At 33.4% G+C, this 21,171-nt stretch overlaps 2 protein-coding genes across 4 annotated transcripts in view; both read right to left on the bottom strand.

Moving 5' to 3' along the window:
- Positions 1-21,171, bottom strand: part of LOC148944482 (uncharacterized) — a 98,907-nt gene that overhangs the window by 71,645 nt on the left and 6,091 nt on the right. For all 3 annotated transcript variants that reach the window (XM_089100269.1, XM_089100268.1, XM_089100270.1), the window contains one exon: positions 5,242-5,432. In XM_089100269.1, coding sequence (XP_088956395.1) covers positions 5,242-5,384 — 143 coding nt within the window. In that variant the 5' untranslated portion in view covers positions 5,385-5,432. Of the gene's footprint in view, positions 1-5,241; positions 5,433-21,171 lie in introns of those variants that run through there.
- LOC148944481 (transmembrane protein 64) overlaps positions 20,396-21,171 on the bottom strand; it is a 40,883-nt gene continuing 40,107 nt past the window's right edge. The window contains exon 3 of the mRNA XM_089099938.1: positions 20,396-20,635. Coding sequence (XP_088956064.1) covers positions 20,396-20,635 — 240 coding nt within the window. The remainder of the gene's footprint in view (positions 20,636-21,171) is intronic.

Below are 21,171 nucleotides of genomic sequence, written 5' to 3'. Positions count from 1 at the left end.
CTACTCGTAAACTAATTTTTTAACTAAAAAGTTACCCCCCACCTCTCTAAGAAAGTTCAGAAAAACACAATAGCCTTATCTTTAGTGAAGCATTTTGCAACACGTAAACTAATTTTTAAACTAAATAGTTACCCCATCCTCCCTCAGAAAGTTCGGAAAAAAACACACATGTTCAGAAAAACACAATATCCTTATCTGTAGTGATGCATTTTTCTACTCGTAAACTAATTTCTTAAACTAAATAGTTACCATCGCCATCCCCCCTCAGAAAGTTCAGAAAAACACAATAGCCTTATCTGTAGTGAAAAATTTTTCTACTCGTAAACTAATTTATTAAAATAAATAGTTACCATCGCCCTCCCCCCTCATAAATTTCAGAAAAGCACCATAGCCTTATATGTATTTAAAAATTTTTATTAACTTAAACTAATTTCTTAAACTAAATATTTACCCCCTCTGCCCTCAGAATTTTCAGAAAAACACACTCTCCGGATCTGTATTGACGCATTCTTATTCTCGTCAACTGATTTTTATACTAGAAAGTTAGCCCCCACCTCTCTCAGAAAGTTCAGAAAAACACTGTTTCACCGAAATAATTCCCTAAAATAATAATTTATTCTGAAAAGATATAATAAAACCTTAAAAAGTATTATAATGGAGGCTCAGGAGTCTTTGGGGCGCCGGGTGGGCACACAAAATCAGAAAAAATTTTCAATGTTCCTTTAGTACCTACGCAATTAGATTAAAAATGAAGATATTTATGCAGAGTTTCAGGTAGCTATGGCTAAGTTTGCTAAAAGACCAGTTATTTTCTTGCGAAAACACACAAAATCAGAAAAAATAACTGAACCCCCCATGTAACTGAACCCCTGTATAACCGAAACCCCGTACAACTGAACCCTCCATGTAACTGAACCCCTGTATAACCGAAACCCTGTACAACTGAACCTCCGTGCTACTCGACCCCATTTAACTAATCGCCGTGTAACTGAATCCACATGTAACTGAACCCTCGTGCAACTCAACTCCCTCAAAACACTTTTCAGCCATTTCTTGTTAATTTTTTTTATTTCTAAACTATTTAAAATTGACAACACTGTGCAAATCATCACTTGTGTATTATACAGTACACATTCACTCCATCTCCTCCAAAACACTTTTCAGTCATTTCTTGTTAAAATTATCCAATCACTAATTACCCCTTTTTTCTCCACCTTCAAATGTTCCTTTAGTACCTACGCAATTAGATCACCCAGTTAACACTAAGATGTAAATTGAGTAAGCCTCTCGCTGGGATGCAGTGTATGGACATTACATCAGGTTTTTTTTTTTTTTTTTTAATTGAGTACATTATAGCTTGGCAAGTTTTTTTTAGAAAACCGACCAATCAAGTTATTATATTGGACTAACCACCAACTTTCTCTAATCGACTGACACACAACAAATCGATGTCATAATAAAAAACATGTCTGCCAAGCCATGTAGAGTTCATTGTAATAGGCAAATAACCCTGGTAACCCAATTACTTGAAAATATACACACATATCCACGCCTCAGGCTTGTGAAAGTGCATTTATATTTTTAATATATAGATGCCTTACTACTTTCAAGCCTCTATCTACCAAAACGTGAAATGTTGTGTATTTTTTTCGAGAAGAACGGTCACGGAGGCAGGTTTATTTGTACCTTCTTTTTCAGGGGTGATCGTATCGAACCAACGGTCCTAGACATCGAAATAGGGCTCGTTTGAGCAGAAAATGAAAGTTCTAGTGCCATTTTAAATATCAAAAGAGGTTATGACATAGCAAATTTGCGTTTTTTACTATTTTGCGGCGTAAAAACAACAATTTTCACCCAAAGAGGGCCAAAATACTGTCGAGTGAAAATTCAGATAGCAAATTGATTTTGAATTATCAAACAATGATTTTGAATTATGAAACTGAATAATACAAGAAAATATATCATGATTGCAAAATCTGCTGAAACCTAGTAAATAACAAATTTTTGCCCATAGTAACCGAAAATTTGAAAACACACTTTAAAAAATATTGTCAAGCAAGGATGAATCGCCATTTGAAGGTGACTCAGGAGTGTTAACTATGATTTTCGATTAATCTCAATAGTAAAAGTTTACTGCAAAAATAAATAGCTGGAAATTTCGAAAAATAGCCTAAAACCCTAAAAAAATGGTGTCGGATCGAAATAAAAACTGCACCATTATAGTCTCCATAGCCAGAAACGCCAATTAGGAGAATTACAGTCCCCCATCTTGAGCAACAAGGAAGATCACTTTTCGCACGGGAAGCCGTGATGTCTCCTTTCTTCTGTCACCGCTAGTGAGAAGTGCAGGCCTGTTTTAAGTCGATAGCAGTTTTCCTGTCACTTCCCTCAACATCTCAATGATTGTCAACAATTTTGAGAGGTGCATCTACGTCCGGGTTTGGCCGCGGTCACGCAGAAGTTTTGAAAGCAGTGTTGTCATCTATATTGCAACTGTTAACATATTTAATTAATCTCTTATTGCAGAAGGTGGTTTTTCCATGAATCATCAAAAAAGCTCAAATAATACCTTTCCATAAAAGTGGTCTTCAAGAAAACCCATCTAACTTCTGACCCATCTCAATTCTCTTGGCATTTTCCAAAGTCTTTAAAAAACCAACAAAGAACCGATTTTACTCTTTTCTCACAGCGAAGGTATTCCTCAACCAACGACAATTTTCTTTCAAACCAGGATATTCCACTGAAGATGCACTGACGTCGTTGAGCTTATTTATCAACAAAGCACTCGACCTGGGACTTACACCAGCGGCTACTTGGCTTGATATTAAAAAACTGTTTAACAGTATGGAATTCTACTAGGTTAATTAGAAAACATCAGGGTTAGAAAATAGCCACTGGAATGATTCAGATCCTGTCTTAATAATCCGTACGTTTTCACAAGAGAAGATCCGTTGGACAATTTAGGGGTAAACTTAGGTGTGCCACAGGGATCAATCCTAGGTTCACTATTATTTATAATTCATGTGAATGACCAAAATCATATTCAGAAAAGATTTCAGGACCTTGCGGTGCTGCAAACTACGAGACAGTTAAGGTGCTTTGAATAATGACAACGACTCTGATGAGCCTCCGGCATTCGCAGGCGCCACTAAAATGGCATCTTCTATGACTCAGCCATGGAAAAACTCCAAGAAAAACTAGAGATTGCCTTAGAAGAAACTCATTTTTTAATGGACGCAAATAGTTTTGCAATAAATGTAGACAAATAAAATGTCTTATTCTTTTCAAGAATTGAAACTCTTGATCCAGAAATAACTGGAATTATAACTTCAATAGGAATGATAAAGCGGCCAGAAATTGGTTTTTCAAGGAATTTTGGTATATTCCAGGACGAAAACCCATCTTTCCTCAACCACATCCAGGCTTTGGAACTGAAATTCTCTTGCAGTCTATGGCATCATCCAGACATTGAAGCAACTGTTTTCTTAAAAAAAATTCTTTCTCTACTTTGCAATGGAATTCTGAAATATCACCTGCAGTATTGTCCTGGCAGTCAACTTCCAAATCACACCTAAAAAGAATTGGTTCTACCCATTGGCGTGCACTGAAAACTATTGGAAATGTAGATGACTGCCTTTCCCTTGGTTTGCTTTACCGTTAATCGCGCTCAGTTTGTGTTTTTAGGTTCTTTTCTAGGTTACTTCCGTGTCCTTTCCACGCTCTATTTCGGTTGATAACTGAGCAAAATGGTCAAAACATACGATCTGGTTTTGAACTTCAAGTGAGACGAACTCAAACAGTGCGGCTAATTGTTATATGTACTGAGGAGGTGTGTGGTTGTGTTGAAGAGTGAAGTGGGAGCTGCACTTTATGGTAGTAAAGAAACTTTTATGTTTTTGGGTCTAGACATGCCTTTTGGCACAGAGCAGTGTATTTAAGATTGTTTATATCCCTTTTTAAATTAGACAGTTCTGGTTGAGCCTTGTTCGAAATAGCATTTCTGTATTGTCTTACGAATCACAAAGGAAATAGAGCTGACACTTTCAGGTATAGTTGGGAAAGGAATGATAGGGTGGGGGACTTGAAATTTTGTGTTGGGGGAGTTGGAGGAGCTTAACTATATTTGTCTCTAGTCTATTAGGACGTGTTGGGAGAGGGGGCTAAGTTGATTTTAGATTTTGTATTTGGGGTGGGATGATAGGCTAGAAATGCTACGTCTCTGATGCACCTCAACGGTTTTGCACAATAAGCTCTAGGGGAGGTACAAACTATTCATGTCTAAGAAGCAAGGTCTAAAAGACAATATGTAGCACCAGGTTGTGCAAATAATATATCTCTAATATATTGGGAGTGTCTTGGCGCATCAAGTTGAAACTTTTAAAGAATGTAGGGAATCAAAACAATTCCTTGGCATAAATAAATTCATCCAGTTTTACTATTCTAAACAAAACCTTCTTTTTGTGTTTTCCTACATTTTAATCCATTCTTTTCAAATGCGTAGAAAAAATCAACTGATCAAACAGAATTCTCAATATAACGAATCTCCGTAGTTTTCAGTAAAATTCGAATGTCATTCAAAGCTTTTGGGGTTTTGATGGGGTAGAACACCGCCATTATTAGAAGTAATTTTTGTTAATTTTATGTTTGAATTCACTATCTATTACCATATTCATAGTTTTTGTTCAACTTGGGCTTTTTCTTCATCTATATTAATTTCTATTTGTTTTAAGTTTTATATTTTGTATAACCTAATTTACTTGTTTAGAGTTTCAGAGTCACTCTTTACTTTTCATAGAAATCTTTTTTTTAATATATTAATATAGAGCAGAAAAAATTGAAAATCATATACCAGAGGAGTTTAATCTGTTTCCTCTATCTTTTTTCTGATATCCTGACTTCTTTTTGGTGGAGAGGAAGTGATTGAAACCAATACCGCTATATATATATATATATATATATATATATATATATATATATATATATATATATATATATATATATATATATATATATATATATATATATATATTATTGATGCAACTTATCAAGGAACTTATGGGCAAATAGAAGAGAACAGACTCGTTCCTCAGACATTAGCCTCTTTCATCAAATGTTCTGTTAGTTTAGTGATTCAACTGTTAAACAGCAATGTAAAAAAAACACAGGAGGACAGAAGTTCAGGACTTGGAGGGGGGTTACTACATACAATAAAATACATACATGACAAAGAAAAATATTTACCTTTCAGTGATGAATTTCTCTTTGCTGACTGAAAATACATTTTTAATGTCTAAACAACTAGATCCTTTTGTATCCACTTCAGGTGACACTGACTTCCAATAAACATTTGACAATTCAAATATCTGGCATTTATTGTTAACCATGATAACAGAATCAAGCCCAGTCAAACATGGATCAGGCCATTACAATTCCTGAAAATATGATGATACATCTAAAATGCATATATAGGTATGAAGGACCCAACCAAGAAAATTTTGAGAAAATATATAAACTAAAAATACTTTTTTCATCTTCCTCGCGTAGTAACGTCCTCTGGAGCCCACCCCCTAAAGAACCAGCCCTGTTAGTAGAATGTGACCTTATACTTCTACGACCCCCTAAGAACCACTGAAGCGTATCAAGTTGAATGAACTTTATCTAGGACATCCCCTAGGGCACTTTCGAGGTTGAACGAACCTTATCTATGTCATTCTCTATTGAAGTTCCATTTTCGGTGGGGCTATAGGAACCATGCAGCATATCAAGTTTAATGAACTTAATCAAGGCCATTCCCCAGGACGCTCTCGAGGTCGAACAAACTTTATCTAGGTCATTCTCTACAACGGCACTCGGACCCACTGAAGCGTATCAAGTTGAATGAACTTTATCTAGGACATACCCTAGGGCACTTTCGAGGTTGAACGACCCTTATATATGCCATTCTCTATTGAGATTCCATTTTGGTTGAGGCCATATGAACCACTGAAGCGTATCAAGTTGAATGAACTTAATCTATGTTATTCCCTAGGGCACTCTTGAGGTTGAACGACCTTTATATAGGTCATTCTCTATTGAGGTTCTATTTCTATGGAAGCACTAGGAACCAGTAAAGCGTGTCAAGTTGAATGAACTTTATCATGGCCAGTCCCTAGGGCAGTCTTGAGGTCGAACGAACTTTATCTAGGTCATTCTCTATTATACTTCTATGGCAGCACAGGAACCACTGAAGCGTATCAAGTTGAATGAACTTTATCTAGGTCATCCCCTAGGGCACTCTTGAGGTTGAACGAACTTTATCTAACTCTATTTGCGAAAAAAGGTATAGCATTTGCGAATTGGACTGTATGAACGATTTAAATTATTGATCGAATAATAAGGATGTGAATTATAATAATTAGTGATTGGCTCGTATGAAGGTGCTAAAAAAGAGTTAAACTGCTTAGCAGTTAAGGTAAATTCAAAAGGTTGTTAACTCATAGCTTATTTATTATAGATTGGGAACAACATCAGTACATGAGACTGGTAAACAGTGACGAAAAAGCACTGCTAGTTGATCAAGCTCTGTATCCTCGATTTATTCTTTGTAATACAATAGTGCAGCCTGAACAGTGTCATCAATGGAAAATACTGTCCAACGTTATAGTATACTAAAAGTTGATACTAATAGAGATGTAGATGTCAAGAAAAGAATTTTAATAATGAAATTCGGAACAACCCTTAAAAATCCATGCAAATCAAGTAGTGAGGTATATATGAGTAAGAACCGTCAAGGATCATAAGCACCAATGACCTTAACCACAAGGGACCTCAACCTCCAAAGGTCCTTTATTCCCAACCTCCAAGGGACCCCTCCCCCTACCCCCCATTTTTTTTTACATTATATTTTTTTCAACTTTTTTTTACATCTCATAGAATGATATAAAACATACTTAAAACATAAAAAAATCACATTCAATATTTTCCAAATTCAAAAACAGAATGATATAGAAATTTTAGTCGTGACTTTTACTATTAGAAAAATATTGTTTGTAGTAGCACTTTTTTTTTATTGGACTAAATTTTTTTTTTGACTTCGAAATTAATCAAATTTTTTTTTACGTATCTTAAAATGACATGAAATATGCTTGTGGCTCTAACAATTGTACTCTATGCTTGCTCAGAGACACGATGCGGATTTCCCACTGGTACTCTATGGCGGGTTATCGACACTACCTAGATTATTGCATGTATTAAATCAGTATTTTTACACAGTGGAACGATAGACACATAACTAATATCTATAAAAAAAGTTAAGATGACACATTTTAAGAAAGTGTGTTCACATGATAGTGTTATTGTAGTATTGAATGCTGACAAGGAGAAGTATTTAAACTATGACATAAGTACAAGTGGTAACACTATCGGAAATGTATGCGTGCATTGTCACGACAGTAAGGAATGCTTATGGTAACATGCTACCCGGTGTGTTCACATGTTAGTGTTATTGCAGCATTGAATGCTGACAAGGAGAAGTATTTGAACTATGAAACAAGTACAAGTGGTAGCACTGTCGGAAACGTATGCGTGCGTTGTCATGACAGGAAGGAATTAAATTTTGAGTACCCAAGAATTTCCATTATACACATTCTGGATAAGCGAAAGTATCATTTCCAGAGAATTTAGTACTCAAAGAGAATGCCAACATAAAAATAATCGTCGATGAGAGAGGACAACTCCTTGCTGATGGTTCTGGTAACATGTTACCCGTTGATAGATCTTATCGCCATCTTTCCGGTGTTAGCATTCAAATGAAAGCAAAGGGACAAGAAAGGCCTACTCTTCTAATAATATCTTAAACCATATCTTCTCTACGTGCCGGAACTGTTACCTATGTAAAAAATAATGCTGTAATAGACAGTGAAATTGCCGGAAAAACAAAAAGGGCATTGGTAGAAAATATCACTAAAGAACATAAAGACGAATCGATGAAAAACAAAGTGCCAGCAAACGTTACTACCATTGTTCAAACAGTCAATGAACTAAATAATACCAAAGACAAAACGCATATTGAACCTGTCGGTGACACACTAGTAAATAATGTGAATGGCTCAAAATGGAATAATGATTATTTTACTGATTACGAGCTAAGAGAAGACAATAGCTACAATATCAAGAGAGAACATGGTGAACTATTTTATGGAACAGATTTAAAATGTCCAAAGTTGCTCATTGATATTAATAATGAATCATATTATATTTTTTGTATTAATATTCTACATGAAATTATTTCACTAAAAATATATTATGCATTAGATTGTTATGTGTTCATTATTTTTAGAGTATTCTAGCATATCAAACATTTAGAATGTCTATTAAAACATCGGAGATGTAAGAAAAGGAATTTGCATTCATCTATTGTCAGACACATGGAATAATATTGACAAAATCTAAGTATCAGAGTGCATAAATTTTTTCTATCAACATCTTTGTCAGATACATCGGATAAAATTGACTAAATCTAAGTATCAGATTGAATAAATTCTCTATCAACATCCTTTCTCGGATACGTTGGATAAAATTGTCAAAATCTATGTATTAGAGTGGATAAATTCATTATCAACTTCCTTTTGTCTAATACATCAGATAACATTCATAAAATCTAAGTATCAGAGTGAATAAATTCTTTATCATCGTCTTTGGTATGATATATTTTTTTTCCAAAAATCTTTCAATATGTTTAAGCAATAAATATCTTTAAGCTTAACCCGTCTTTATGATATAGAATAGTTCTATTTATTGATTAAATTATGTAGAAAATGTAAGTAAATAACAATCCCTCTCCTGAATTCACCTCTTGGATACACAATATTGAAATTTCATTCAAGAAATCATGAAAAAATTGTTAGTAAGTGACAAACTCTTTACTGATTTCACCTCTATTATACACATTACGGATATTTCATTCAAGAAATTATTAAAAAAATCGCAAGTAAGTAACAAACTCTTTATTGTTTTCACCTCTTGGATACACAATACAGATATGTCATTCAAGAAATTATGAAAAAATTATAAGTAAGTAAAAATCTCTCTCTTGAAGTCACCTCATGGATACACAATATGGAAATTTCCTTCAAGAAATTATGAAAATATTTGTAAGTAAGTAACAAACTCTTTATTGATTTCACCTCTTAGTTACGCAATACAGATATTTCATTCAAGAAATTATAAAAAAAATCGCAAGTAAGTAACAAACTCTTTCTTGATTTCTCCTCATGGATACGCAATACAGACATTTCATTCAAGAAATTATGAAAAACTCGCAAGTAACAAACTCTTTATTGTTTTCACCTCTTGGATACACGATGCAGAAAGTTCATTCAAGAAGTTATGAAAAAATTCTAAGTAAGTAACAAATTCTTTTTTTAATTTGCCCCCTGGATACACAATACTGCCATTTCATTCAAGAAATAATGGAAAAATCGCAAATAAATAACAAACTCTTTATTGTTCCCACCTCTTGGATACACGATGCAGAAATTTCATTTAAGAAATTATGAAAAATTCTAAGTAAGTAAAAATCTCTTTCTTGAAGTGACCTTTTGGATACACAATAGGGAAAATTCATTCAAGAAATTATGAAAATATTTGTAAGTAAGTAACATACTCTTTAGTGATTTCACCAATTGGATACACAATACAGATATTTTATTCAAGAAATTATGAAAAAATCGCAAGTAAGTAAGAAACTCATTATTGTTTTCACTTCTTGGGTACACAATGCAGATATTTAATTCAAGAAATTATGAAAAAATCGAAAGTAAGTAACAAACTCATGATTGTTTTCACTTCTTGGATACACGATGCAGAAATTTCACTCAAAAAATTATTGAAAAATTCTACTGAAGTAACAAACTCTTTCTTGATTTCTCCTCATGGATACGCAATACAGACATTTCATTCAAGAAATTCTAAAAAAAAATTGTAAGTAAGTAACAAACTCTTTCTTGAATTCACCTCTTGAATACACAATACGGAAATTCCAATCAAGAAATTATGAAAAATTGTAAGTAAGTAATTAACTCTTTCTTGAAGTCACCTCTTGGATACACAATGCAGAAAATTCATTCAAGAAATTATAAACAAAATTTTAAGTAAGTAACAAATTCTCTCTTGACTTCGCCTCCTGGATACATAATACAGACATTTCATTCAAGAAATTATGACAAAATTCTAATTAAGTAACAAACTCTTTCTAGAATTCACCGTTTGAATGCACAATACAGAAATTTAATTCAGGAAATTATGAGAAAAAAAAACGAAAACAAACTCTTTCTTGAATTTTCTTCCTGGACAGACAATACAGCAATTTCACTCAGGAAGTTATGAAAAAATTGTAAGTAAGTAACAAACTCTTTCTTGATTTCTCCTCATGAATACACAATACAGACGTTTCATTCAAGAAATAAATAAAATTGTAAGTAAGTAACAAACTCTTTCCTGAATCCGCTTCTTGGATACACAATACAGAAATTTCATTCATGAAATTATGAAAACATTGTAAGTAAGTAGCAAACTCCTTCTTGAATTCACTTCTTGGATACAAATTACAGACATCTCATTCAAGAAATTATGAAAAAATGTAAGTAAGTAACAAACTTTCTTAAATTCACCTCTTCGATACACAATACAGACATCTCATTCAAGAAACTATGAAAAATTGTAAGTAGGTAACAAACTCATTCTTGAATTCACCTCTTGGATGCACAATAGAGAAATTTCAGTCATGAAATTATGAAAAAAATTGTAAGTTAGTAACAAACTCTTTTTGATTTCACCTCTTGAATACACAATACGGAAATTCCAGTAACTGCATTCACGTTAGGTTCATTTAGGTTCACTTAGCGTGGCGCACCACGCTAAGTGAACCCACGTGAATGCAGTTATTTGAAAAAAGGGTGGTATTGTAGGTTGGCTGCAGGTGCCCGGGTGAAGGAAAAATCAGTTGTGCTGCCATCTATACCTTAATTGAAATAGATGGTAGCACTTGCTTTAGAAAAAAAAACGAACCTAGCTTTTTGCAGGTCTCTCTCACTGGGCCCCTGGGGCGAATTCAAGAATGAGTTTGTTACTTACTTAAAAATTTTTTTCATAGTTTCTTGAATGAAATTTCCGTATTGTACATTCAAGAGGTGAATTCAAAAATAGTTTGTTATTAACTTACAATTTTTTTTATAGCTTATTTATTGAAATTTCTGCAGGGGGCATTCATGAGTTCAACTCAATAATGAGTTTGTGACTTAATTATAATTTTGTCATGATTTCAGGACTCGAATCTCAGTATTGTCTACCAAAGAGGTGAATTCAAGCAATAATTTCTTACCTACTTACAATTTTTTCATAATTTCATGGATGAAATTTCTGTATTGTGTATCGAAAAAGTGATTTTAAAAAAGAGTTTGTTACTTACTTACATTTTTTTCATAATTTCTTGAATGAAATGTCTGTAATGTGTGTCCAAGTGGTGAATTCAAGCAGGAGTTTGTTACTAACTTACAATGTTTCCATAATTTCTTTAATGAAATTTCTGTATTGTGTAACCAAGACACGAATTCAGGAAAGAGTTTGTTACTTACTTACAACTTTTTTTTCTTGAATGAAATGTCTGTATTGTGTATTCATGAGGAGAAATCAAGAAAGAGTTTGTTACAATTTTTTTTTCTCATAATTTCCTGAATTAAATTTCTGTATTGTGCATTCAAACGGTGAATTCTAGAAAGATTTTGTTACTTACTAATAATTTTGTCATAATCTCTTGAATGAAAAGTCTGTATTATGTATCCAGTAGGCGAATTCAAGAAATAATTTGTTACTTACTTACGCTTTTTTCATAGTTTCTTGAATGAAATATCTGCATTGTGTATCCAAGAGGTAACTTCAAGAAAGAATTTTACTTACTTAGAATTTTTTCATAATTTCTAGAATGAAATTTCTGCATCGTGTATCCAAGAGGTGAAAACAATAAAGAGTTTGTTACTTACTTGCGATTTTTTCATTCTGTATTCTGTATCCAGGGGGCAAATTCAAGAAAGAATTTGTTACTTACTTACAATTTTTTAATAATTTCTTAAATGAAATTTCTGCACTGTGTATCCCAGAGGAGACTTCTAGAAAGTTTGTTATTTACTTACAATTTTTTCATAATTTCTTGAATGAAATTTCCGTATTGTGTATCCAAGAGGTGAAAACAATAATGAGTTTGTTACTTACTTGCGATTTTTTCATAATTTCTTGAATGAAATTTCCGTATTGTGTATCCAAGAAGTGAAAACAACGAGTTTGTTACTTGCTTGCGATTTTTTCATAATTTCTTGAATGAAATATCTGTATTGTGTATCCAAGAGGTGAAATCAATAAAAAGTTTGTTACTTACTTACAAATATTTTCATAATTTCTTGAATGAAATTTCCGTATTGTGTATCCAAGAGGAGACTTCAAGAAAGAGATTTTTACTTACTTAGAACTTTTTCATGATTTCTTGAATAAAATTTCTGCATCGTGAATCAAAGAGGTGAATACAATAAAGTTTGTTACTTACTTGCGATTTTTTCATAATTTCTTGAATGAAATATCCGTATTGTGTATCCAAGAGGTGAAATCAGTAGACCTAAAGAGTTTGTCACTTACTTACAATTTTTTCATGATTTCTTGAATGAAATTTCAATATTGTGTATCCAAGAGGTGAATTAAAGAAAGAGATTGTTACTTACTTACAGTTTCTTCATAATTTAATAAAAGAATAAATCTATTCTATAGAATAAAGACGGGTTAAGCTTAAAGATATTTATTGCTTAAACATATTAAAAAAAATTTTGAAAAAAAACACATCAAACAGTTCGTGGTAACGAACTGTAAGTAAGGAGCGACCCGGCTCAATGGTAACCGAAACTCTAGAAAACGGGCTTTTGATACCAATAGATATACCAAAATAATCAGACTTCAATGCTGATTTCAAACATAGAACACTTGTCAGTTTAGTTCTACCCATAGAAACTTACTAACATTAGAATATTTGACTGATTTTCAAAAAAAGGGAGACAGACACCCTAAAATTATAGATCCTTAATGAAAATCACATTCAACGTATCAGAAAACCCTACTAAAGAGGTTTCAAGCTGCTATCTACAAAAATGTGGAATTTTACATTTTTTGCCAGAAGAAAGATCACGGATGCGTGTTTATTTGTTTTTTTTTTGTTGTTTTTTCCCAGGGGTGATCCTATCGACCCAGTGGTCCTAGAATATCGTGGGAGGGCTCATTGTAACGGGAATTAAAAGTTCTCGTGCCCTTTTTAAGTGACCAAAAAAATTGAGGGCAACTAGGCCCCCTCCCACGCTTATTTTTATCCCAAAGTCACCTAATCAAAATTTTGAGATAACCATTTTGTTCAACAGGGTCGAAAATATGATAAACATGTCTTTTAGGATGACTTAATCCCCCGAAGTATCCAGAGAGGGGGCCAAAAGTTATGAATTTTACCGACGGTTAGCATATTGTATTGGTTATTCGGAAGTATACATACGTTTTCAGGAGTTTTTTTTTCTGGTAGTGGGAGGGAAGGGTGGGTCGGGGTTATGTTGGAGGATCTGTTCATGAAGGAAGTTTTCTTGGGGGAAGGGAATTTGCCATGAAGGGGGCGCCGGAGTTGCAAGCATTATTTATTGGTTTTTGGGAAGTATACAACCATTTTCAGGAAGGATTTTCTCTGGAGGGGGGTGGGGCTAGAGGACGGGGTTACTCTGAAAAATATTACAGTGGAGGATAGTTCCTTGGGGTAAGAGACAATTATCTGAATGGGGCACTAGATTTACGAGCATAATTTAAGAAACTATAAGAAAAAAAATAAAAAAAAAACAAGTTTTTTCAACTGAAATGTAAGAAGGAATATTAGAACTTAAAACGAACAGAAATTATAACGTATGTGAGGGAGTTCTCCCCCAAGTCAATACCTCGCTCTTTACACTACAGTTTTTTTTAGTGCTTTCAAAAGAGCTATCTATTCTAATTAAACGGCATTTGTGATTCTGGGTTTTGTTAATAAAATTTTTTTTTAACTTTTAAAGTACTTAGCTTTTTTTTGAATTTGGGTATAACCCCTTCATATAAGTAATAACATAGACGTAATAAAAAAAACAATAAAAAAACAAGCGATACGTCTCAATAGTAATCGAAACTTTTAAAAACGGAATTTTGATGTCAATAAATGTATCAAAAGAATGTGTTTATAATGCTGATTCTAAATATATAAATTTTATTAAGTTTAGTATTACTCATCAAAGGCTACGAGCCTGAGAAAATTTACTCGATTTTTTAAAGAGGGGGAAACATCCCCTACAAGTGAAAGAATTTTAATGAAAATCACACCGTCAGATTCAGTGTATCAGAAGACGCTATTACATAGGTGTCAAGCTCATATCTGCAAAAATCTGCTAATTTGTATTTCTTTTTGCCAGAAGAAAAATATACGAATATAGAAGTTAGTTACGTTATTTAATTTGTAAAGAAATCAATTTATCAAAATAAAAGTAAAATATTTATAAAAATAAAAGATTAATTAAATAAACTACGATCAGAAATTAAATAAAAAAAAAAACAAGTTTTTTAAACTGAAAGTAAGGAGCAACATTAAAACTTAAAACGAACAGAACATATTCCGTATATGAAAGGGGCTGTCTCCTCCTCAACGCCTCGCGCTTAAAGCTAGAATTATACTCTTTCTCACAAACTATTTTTTAAAACAATAAAAAAATTTAGCGTAAATATCGAGGCGTTGTGGAGGGGACAGCCCCTTTCATATACGGAATAATTTCTGTTCGTTTTAAGTTTTAATGTCGCTCCTTACTTTCAGTTTAAAAAAACTTGTTTTTTTTATTTAATCATACAAAAGACAATGATAAAGAATTTATTCACTCTGATACTTAGATTTTTTTGAATTTTATCTGATGTATTAGACAAAAGGTAGTTGATAAATACTGTATCAACTCTAATATAAAGATTTGGACAATTTTATCCAACATATCCGACAAAGGATTTTGATAAAGAAACTTTTCAGTCTCATACTTATATTGACTTAATTATATCAGATGTATCCGACAACGATGTTGATAGAAAAAATTCATGCCCTCTGATACTTAGATTTTGTCAATATTATTCCATGTGTCTGACAACAAATGAATGCAAAATCTTTTTCTTACATCTACTGTGCTTAAATAGACATTCTATACGTTTGATATGCAAGAATACTCTATAAAGAGTGAGCACTCAACAACTTAAAGTATCATATATTGCTAATGAAATAATGTCATGTAGAATATTAATACAATGAATATATCATGATACATTATTAATATTAATGAGAAACTTTGGACATTTTAAATCTGTTCCATAAAATAGTTCACCATGTTCTCTCATGATATTGTAGATATTGTCTTCTCTTAGCTCGTAATCAGTAGAATAATCATTTTTCCATTTTGAGTCATACACATTATTTGGTATTATTTGGTTCATTGACTGTTTGAACAATGGTAGTAACGTTAGCTGGCACTTTGTTTTTCATCGATTCGTCTTTATATTTTTAGTGATATTTTCTACCAATGCCCTTTTTATTTTTCCGGCAATTTCACTGTCTATTACAGCATTATTTTTTACATAGGTAACAGTTCCGGCACGTAGAGAAGATATGGTTTAAGATATTATTAGAAGAGTAGGCCTTTCTTTTCCCCTTTGCCTTCATTTGAATGCTAACACCGGAAAGATGGCGATAGATCAGTCCAAAAAAAAAATTAGTCCAATAAAAAAAGTGCTACTACAAACAATATTTTTCTAATAGTAAAAGTCACGACTAACATTTCTATATCTTTTTCATTTTGAATTTGGAAAATATTAAATGTGATTTTTTCTTATGTTTTAAGTATGTATTATGTCATTCTGAGATGTAAGAAAAGGTGAAAAAAATATCATGTTAAATTTTTTTTTTAATGGAGGGGTGGGGGGAGGGGTCCCTTGGAGGTTGAAGATAAATGAAATTTGGAGGTTGAGCTCCCTGGTGGTTAGGGATATTGGTGCTTCTGATCATAGACGGTTGATAGTCACATCTACATCACTATTTGATTTGCACGGATTTTTAAGGGTTGTTCTGAATTTTAATATTAAAATTCTTTTCTTGACATCTACATCTCTATTAATATACACTTTTTAGTATACTATAACGTTAGACCATATGTTATATTGACAACACTGTTCAAATGGTACTTGTTTGTTATACAGAACATATCGGTGAAGTAAAGCTAGGTAAACTCACAGGGTCATTTTATCATTGTTAACCAGTCCCATAAATCGATGCTAATTCAAATTCATAATAAGTAAGCTACGAGTTAACAACCCTTTCGAGGTTATATTAACTGCTAATCAGTTGAACCCTTTTTTACCACATTCATACGATCCAACCAACAAATAGGATCATTCACACCCCTATTATTTAATCAACACTTAAGATTTTTTATACATTCCAATTGTCAAATGCTATACCTTTTTTCGCAAATAGAGTTAGATAAAGTTCGTTGAACCTCAAGAGTGCCCTAGGGGATGACCTAGATAAAGTTCATTCAACTTGATATGCTTCAGTGGGTCCTAGTGCTTCCATAGAATTATAATAGAGAATGACCTAGATAAAGATTGTTCAACCTCAAGAGTGCCCTAGGGAATTACCTTGATAAAGTTCATTCAACTTGACAAGCTTTACTGTTCCCTAGTACTGCCGGAGAAATTGAACATCAAAAGAGAATGACTTAGATAAGGGTCGTTCAACATCAGGAGTGCCCTATGGGATGGCGTAGATAAAGTTCATTCAACCTTTTACGCTTCAGTTCTTCATGTGGCCTTAAAGAAAATGGAACTTCAATAAAGAATGACAGATAAAGTTTGTTTAGCCTCAAGAGTGCCCTAGGATATGACATAGATAAATTTCATTCAATTTGACACGCTTCAATGGTTTCTAGTAATGTTGTCGAGAATGACCTAGATAAAGTTCGTTCAACCCCCAGAGTGCCCTAGGGGATGACCTAGATAAATTTCATTCAACTTGATACGCTTCAGTGGTTCCTATGGCCTCAAGCAAAATGGAACCTCAATAGAGAATGACATAGATAAGGTTTGTTCAACCTCGAGAGTGCCCTAGGGGATGACCTAGATAAAGTTCATTCAACTTGATACGCTTCAGTGGTTCTTAGGGGCATCGTAGAAGTATAAGGTCACATTCTACTCCTGTTAGCATAGGCCTATGGCGAAAAGTTCAAGAGGAAAATATCAAAGGGCTTTAAAGTGCAAAAAAGGCACTGCTAGACTCTAGCTTTGCTACTTCCAGGAGAGAAGTGCTTTGGACTAATCTTCGGCCTTGGAATCTCTGGAGGCTATATCAATATTTAAATTATCTGACAGTTTAAGCTTATTTTTAATTTATCCTTAACTGTTAATGTTTGTTTATTTGATCTTGACAAAAATGGAAGAAGGGAAAGCCTACAAAATAAAAACTAAAAAAATCAGCAGCAATTTAAGGAAAATGTGCCCACATTGAGCAAGAATCTGGACCACATGAGGAGAGGGAGTGTCTATATACCCAATTTACTACAATGGAGGATTTTTCTTCTCCCCACCCCCTTTCAGACATACAAATACTAATTGTATTTATATTTTCATGTGTTACATGTTGCATCAGTGAACTACATGGCAATCTGATGGGCCAACCTGGTAAACGTATTTTTTTAATGTTACACCTCTCAAAAATTAAGATTCCAGTGGAGTAAAAAAAAAATGTAAAAAAAAAATCCAAATTTGCTTCAGAATCTTGCAAAAAACCTGGGAACAGCATTACCAAGGTTAACCACAAGCCCAAAGTCAAATTAAATAAAATTCCAAGTTAATACAGATCTTTCCACAATTCTTCAAAGCTTACAACTAGGGAATGTGGAGGCAAGAGTTAGAACACTTACTCCTGAAGCTCCTTCTTCAGCTACATGCCCATTACTGAAAGTTTTATTAACCTAGTGCAACAGCTTTGAGAAAAAAATTGTAGTCTAGTCACTTCTGTAACTCTAGGAATCTTTGGTGAACAAATCTTCGGGAACAAATCTTCAACAAAAATTATTGATATAACAGTCTATGCAACATATGCCTGTAAAACTAGTTCAAACAAACTGACTCACAATATTTGACTAAATTTGTAAAAATCCCAAAAAACTAGTATCCTACTGAATACTGACACCATTGATTTTTTAATAGTTAAAATTCTGTATTAAAAGTTGTCAACATCATAGGTAGTGAAAGACTATTAAGATCCTTTAAAAAATAGCCTTTTATTTTCTTCAGGCTACTTACAGGCTTTTCTGCTCCTAAGACAATATCCTGTATTTTGTGCCTGTTTTTTAATTCCACTGACAATCAATATTATGAAAACACTGCTCAGCTGACAATCTAAATAATGAGATTATAATTTAGCTTTTCAAAAAAAATTAGTTAGCTTGTGAAAGGTTGAGGGGTTGGATTGTATATTATACTGGGTGTTTGGTCAAGTTTATAAATTTTGGTTTTCAGCTGTTTGCAACTTGACTATCTGGCTTTACACACTTCTTTCTTCAATAGTTCTTCAAGAATAGGATTTGGCAGTAAAATAAGCCTCAGATTCAAATTGGAAGTAGCAACAATATTTATGCTACCAAGAACATATCATCTAATCTGGAGTATAAACATCCTCTACTATGAGATCTCACAAACCTATCTTGCAGAAGCAAGATTTACAAGAAAGTAGGTTAATGTTACTTATAGGATAGAAATCAGATAGGAAGAAAAGAAATATAGCCTACCATTTGATTCCTGATTAAATGCTTAGGAAAATTCTACAAGAGGGGCTTTTTATTATCTTGGAAAGTATTTAAGTTTTGTGTATGTAACTTTTGGAAATAGATCAAAAGCCTCTATGATACCACAGGAAGGTCTTTGAAGCATCTAACTCCTCTCTCCCCCCTTCGAAGGGCATTAAGTTTTGATAACCATAGACAAGCTCTTTATTGTAAACATAAAACCCTTATAAACGGATCTAGAACTCAAAAGTAGCACAAGGAAAGTGTATTGAGCCAAGGAAAGTGTAAAGTGTATTATTAGGAAAGTGTAGAGAAGGCTTAAAATTCTGATGAAATCATAGAAAGGTAAAATTCTAGCTTAGAAGCTTTTTGATATCATGGAAAATAGTTGAGTTAGGAGAATAAAACTTTTAGCAATGGATTTACAGCCTAAATCATGCCTAGTGAAGATGTTGTGGCTTTGTACTTTGGAGAGTAGTTGAGACACACTTACACTGATATAGAAATATATAAATTAAGCTAAGGCCTTTGCCTACAGAAAACTAGTGTCTGGTGCAGCAAGCTGTGCTAAAATGATGGACTTAGCTTGCTATAAGCAGGTGGTCCATCACTACCCCTGCCGCCCCCTAGAACGTCTTCCCCTGTGCCTCCCACCCACTAAAATTCTTCCCCTATGCCTTCCTCCTACCAAATCTTTTTAAGGCACAAAAAATTTAGTTACAACATGTACAGGAATTAAAACTTTAAGTTTTAGCCAACAAAAGCTCTAAATGATCAAACTCAGGAAGGTAAATTTATACTTTTCCATAGAATTTAACTAGGACAAAAGTGAATAATTAGCTTGATTCCCTCTTTTATGATCTTTCTAAATATAATATTTGCTTTAGGTGCAAATTCTTGTTTTTAGCCCTTAAAGGGGCTTCAAACAGCCCATAGTAACCAAAAGTTTAAAAATGTGTATCTGAAGAAGAAGTGTAAATACTGAACAATGTAGACCCCAAGATGGTTCCTTGCATGACACTGCTGAGAACTACAGCTGACTCAGAAAAGACTGCTACACTGGATGAAACTATCCTACCTCCAAATGTGCTCTGAATGAAACTATCCTATGTTCAAAAATGGAAAAAAGGATTAGTAGTATATCTTGCGCTAAATTTTGTGCTGAATCTCAATTCGCAGTCAGAATTGTCCTCACATAACTAGATGTCTTCAAAATCACCTTTTCTTTCTTATTCTATGTTGCAAAGTTGCTTTTATCATATCCTGAAACTATTTTAAGTCTTTATTTGGATTTGAATTTCAAGAAGTAGATTTGGATCTACTTTGAGAAACTCTACAGTTCAATTGTTCCCCTCTTTAACCTCTTTTGAAGTACTCTAAAAACAATTTTGAAACTTTAAAGGCTTTCTTGAAAAGTAGCAGTTTTGAATATAGGATAGTTTCAATCAGAGCACATTTGGAGGAAGGATAATTTCATTCAAGTGAGATGGTACCATCTTTAGTATTTATGAAAACTCCGTGTTCCAACCTATAAGCTCAGCATGGACTCCATAAGCATTTAGCTTCAGAAACAGGAGGTTGTGTTGCACGTTTTCAAACGCTTTTGCTTGATCTAGCAGGATGATGTCCACAAGAAGAGCTCTGTCAAGGAGTTTAGTAACAACATCACTTTCAGTTGAGTGACCTTTGCAAAACCTCTGCTGACTCTGAGTGACCAGCTCATCATTTATTATGCCTTCCAGAACCTTGGAAAGTATAGAAGAAATGCTGATGGGTCCGTAGTTGCTAGCTAGATCCTTTTCTCCTTTCTTAAAAAAAGGCTTGAGATATATTATCTATTTATGTATTCACTTTCTTCTTAGCTTAACTATGCAACAAAGTAGGCTATAAATTTACCAACTTGTGGACATTTGAACTTCACTGGTTCAAATTCACAAAGTTAAATAGCAAAATAGACCTGCTCTGTTTAAAACAATTTTGGAATTAAAAAGCTGAATTTTTCTAAGGTAGACACAGATTTGTATTTACGATGTAACATTAACAGGCACAACTATGAACAAAACAGGGGCTGAAATGCTTGTTTCAGGGGAAGAGGTGGATACAGAGATGTCAAAATAGGCATTACATTCATTCCTGAAAGTTTATTTCCCCTAGCTAAGCTAGCTTACACTGCTTTCCAAGACAATAAAAAGCCCTTTCAAAATATAATTATCATTTTTGTTGGAAATAAATTTTACCCCCACCCCTGTATATAACAATTCAGGGTATATTTGCACATTAG

This window comes from Artemia sp. Qi Xiang Cuo, chromosome 14, assembly GCF_049724085.1.
Source record: "Artemia sp. Qi Xiang Cuo chromosome 14, ASM4972408v1, whole genome shotgun sequence".
In the NCBI taxonomy this organism is placed as follows: Eukaryota; Metazoa; Arthropoda; class Branchiopoda; order Anostraca; family Artemiidae; genus Artemia; species Artemia sp. Qi Xiang Cuo.
Note: the sequence above shows the minus strand (reverse complement) of the source record. Positions and strands in the feature narration are given on the sequence as shown.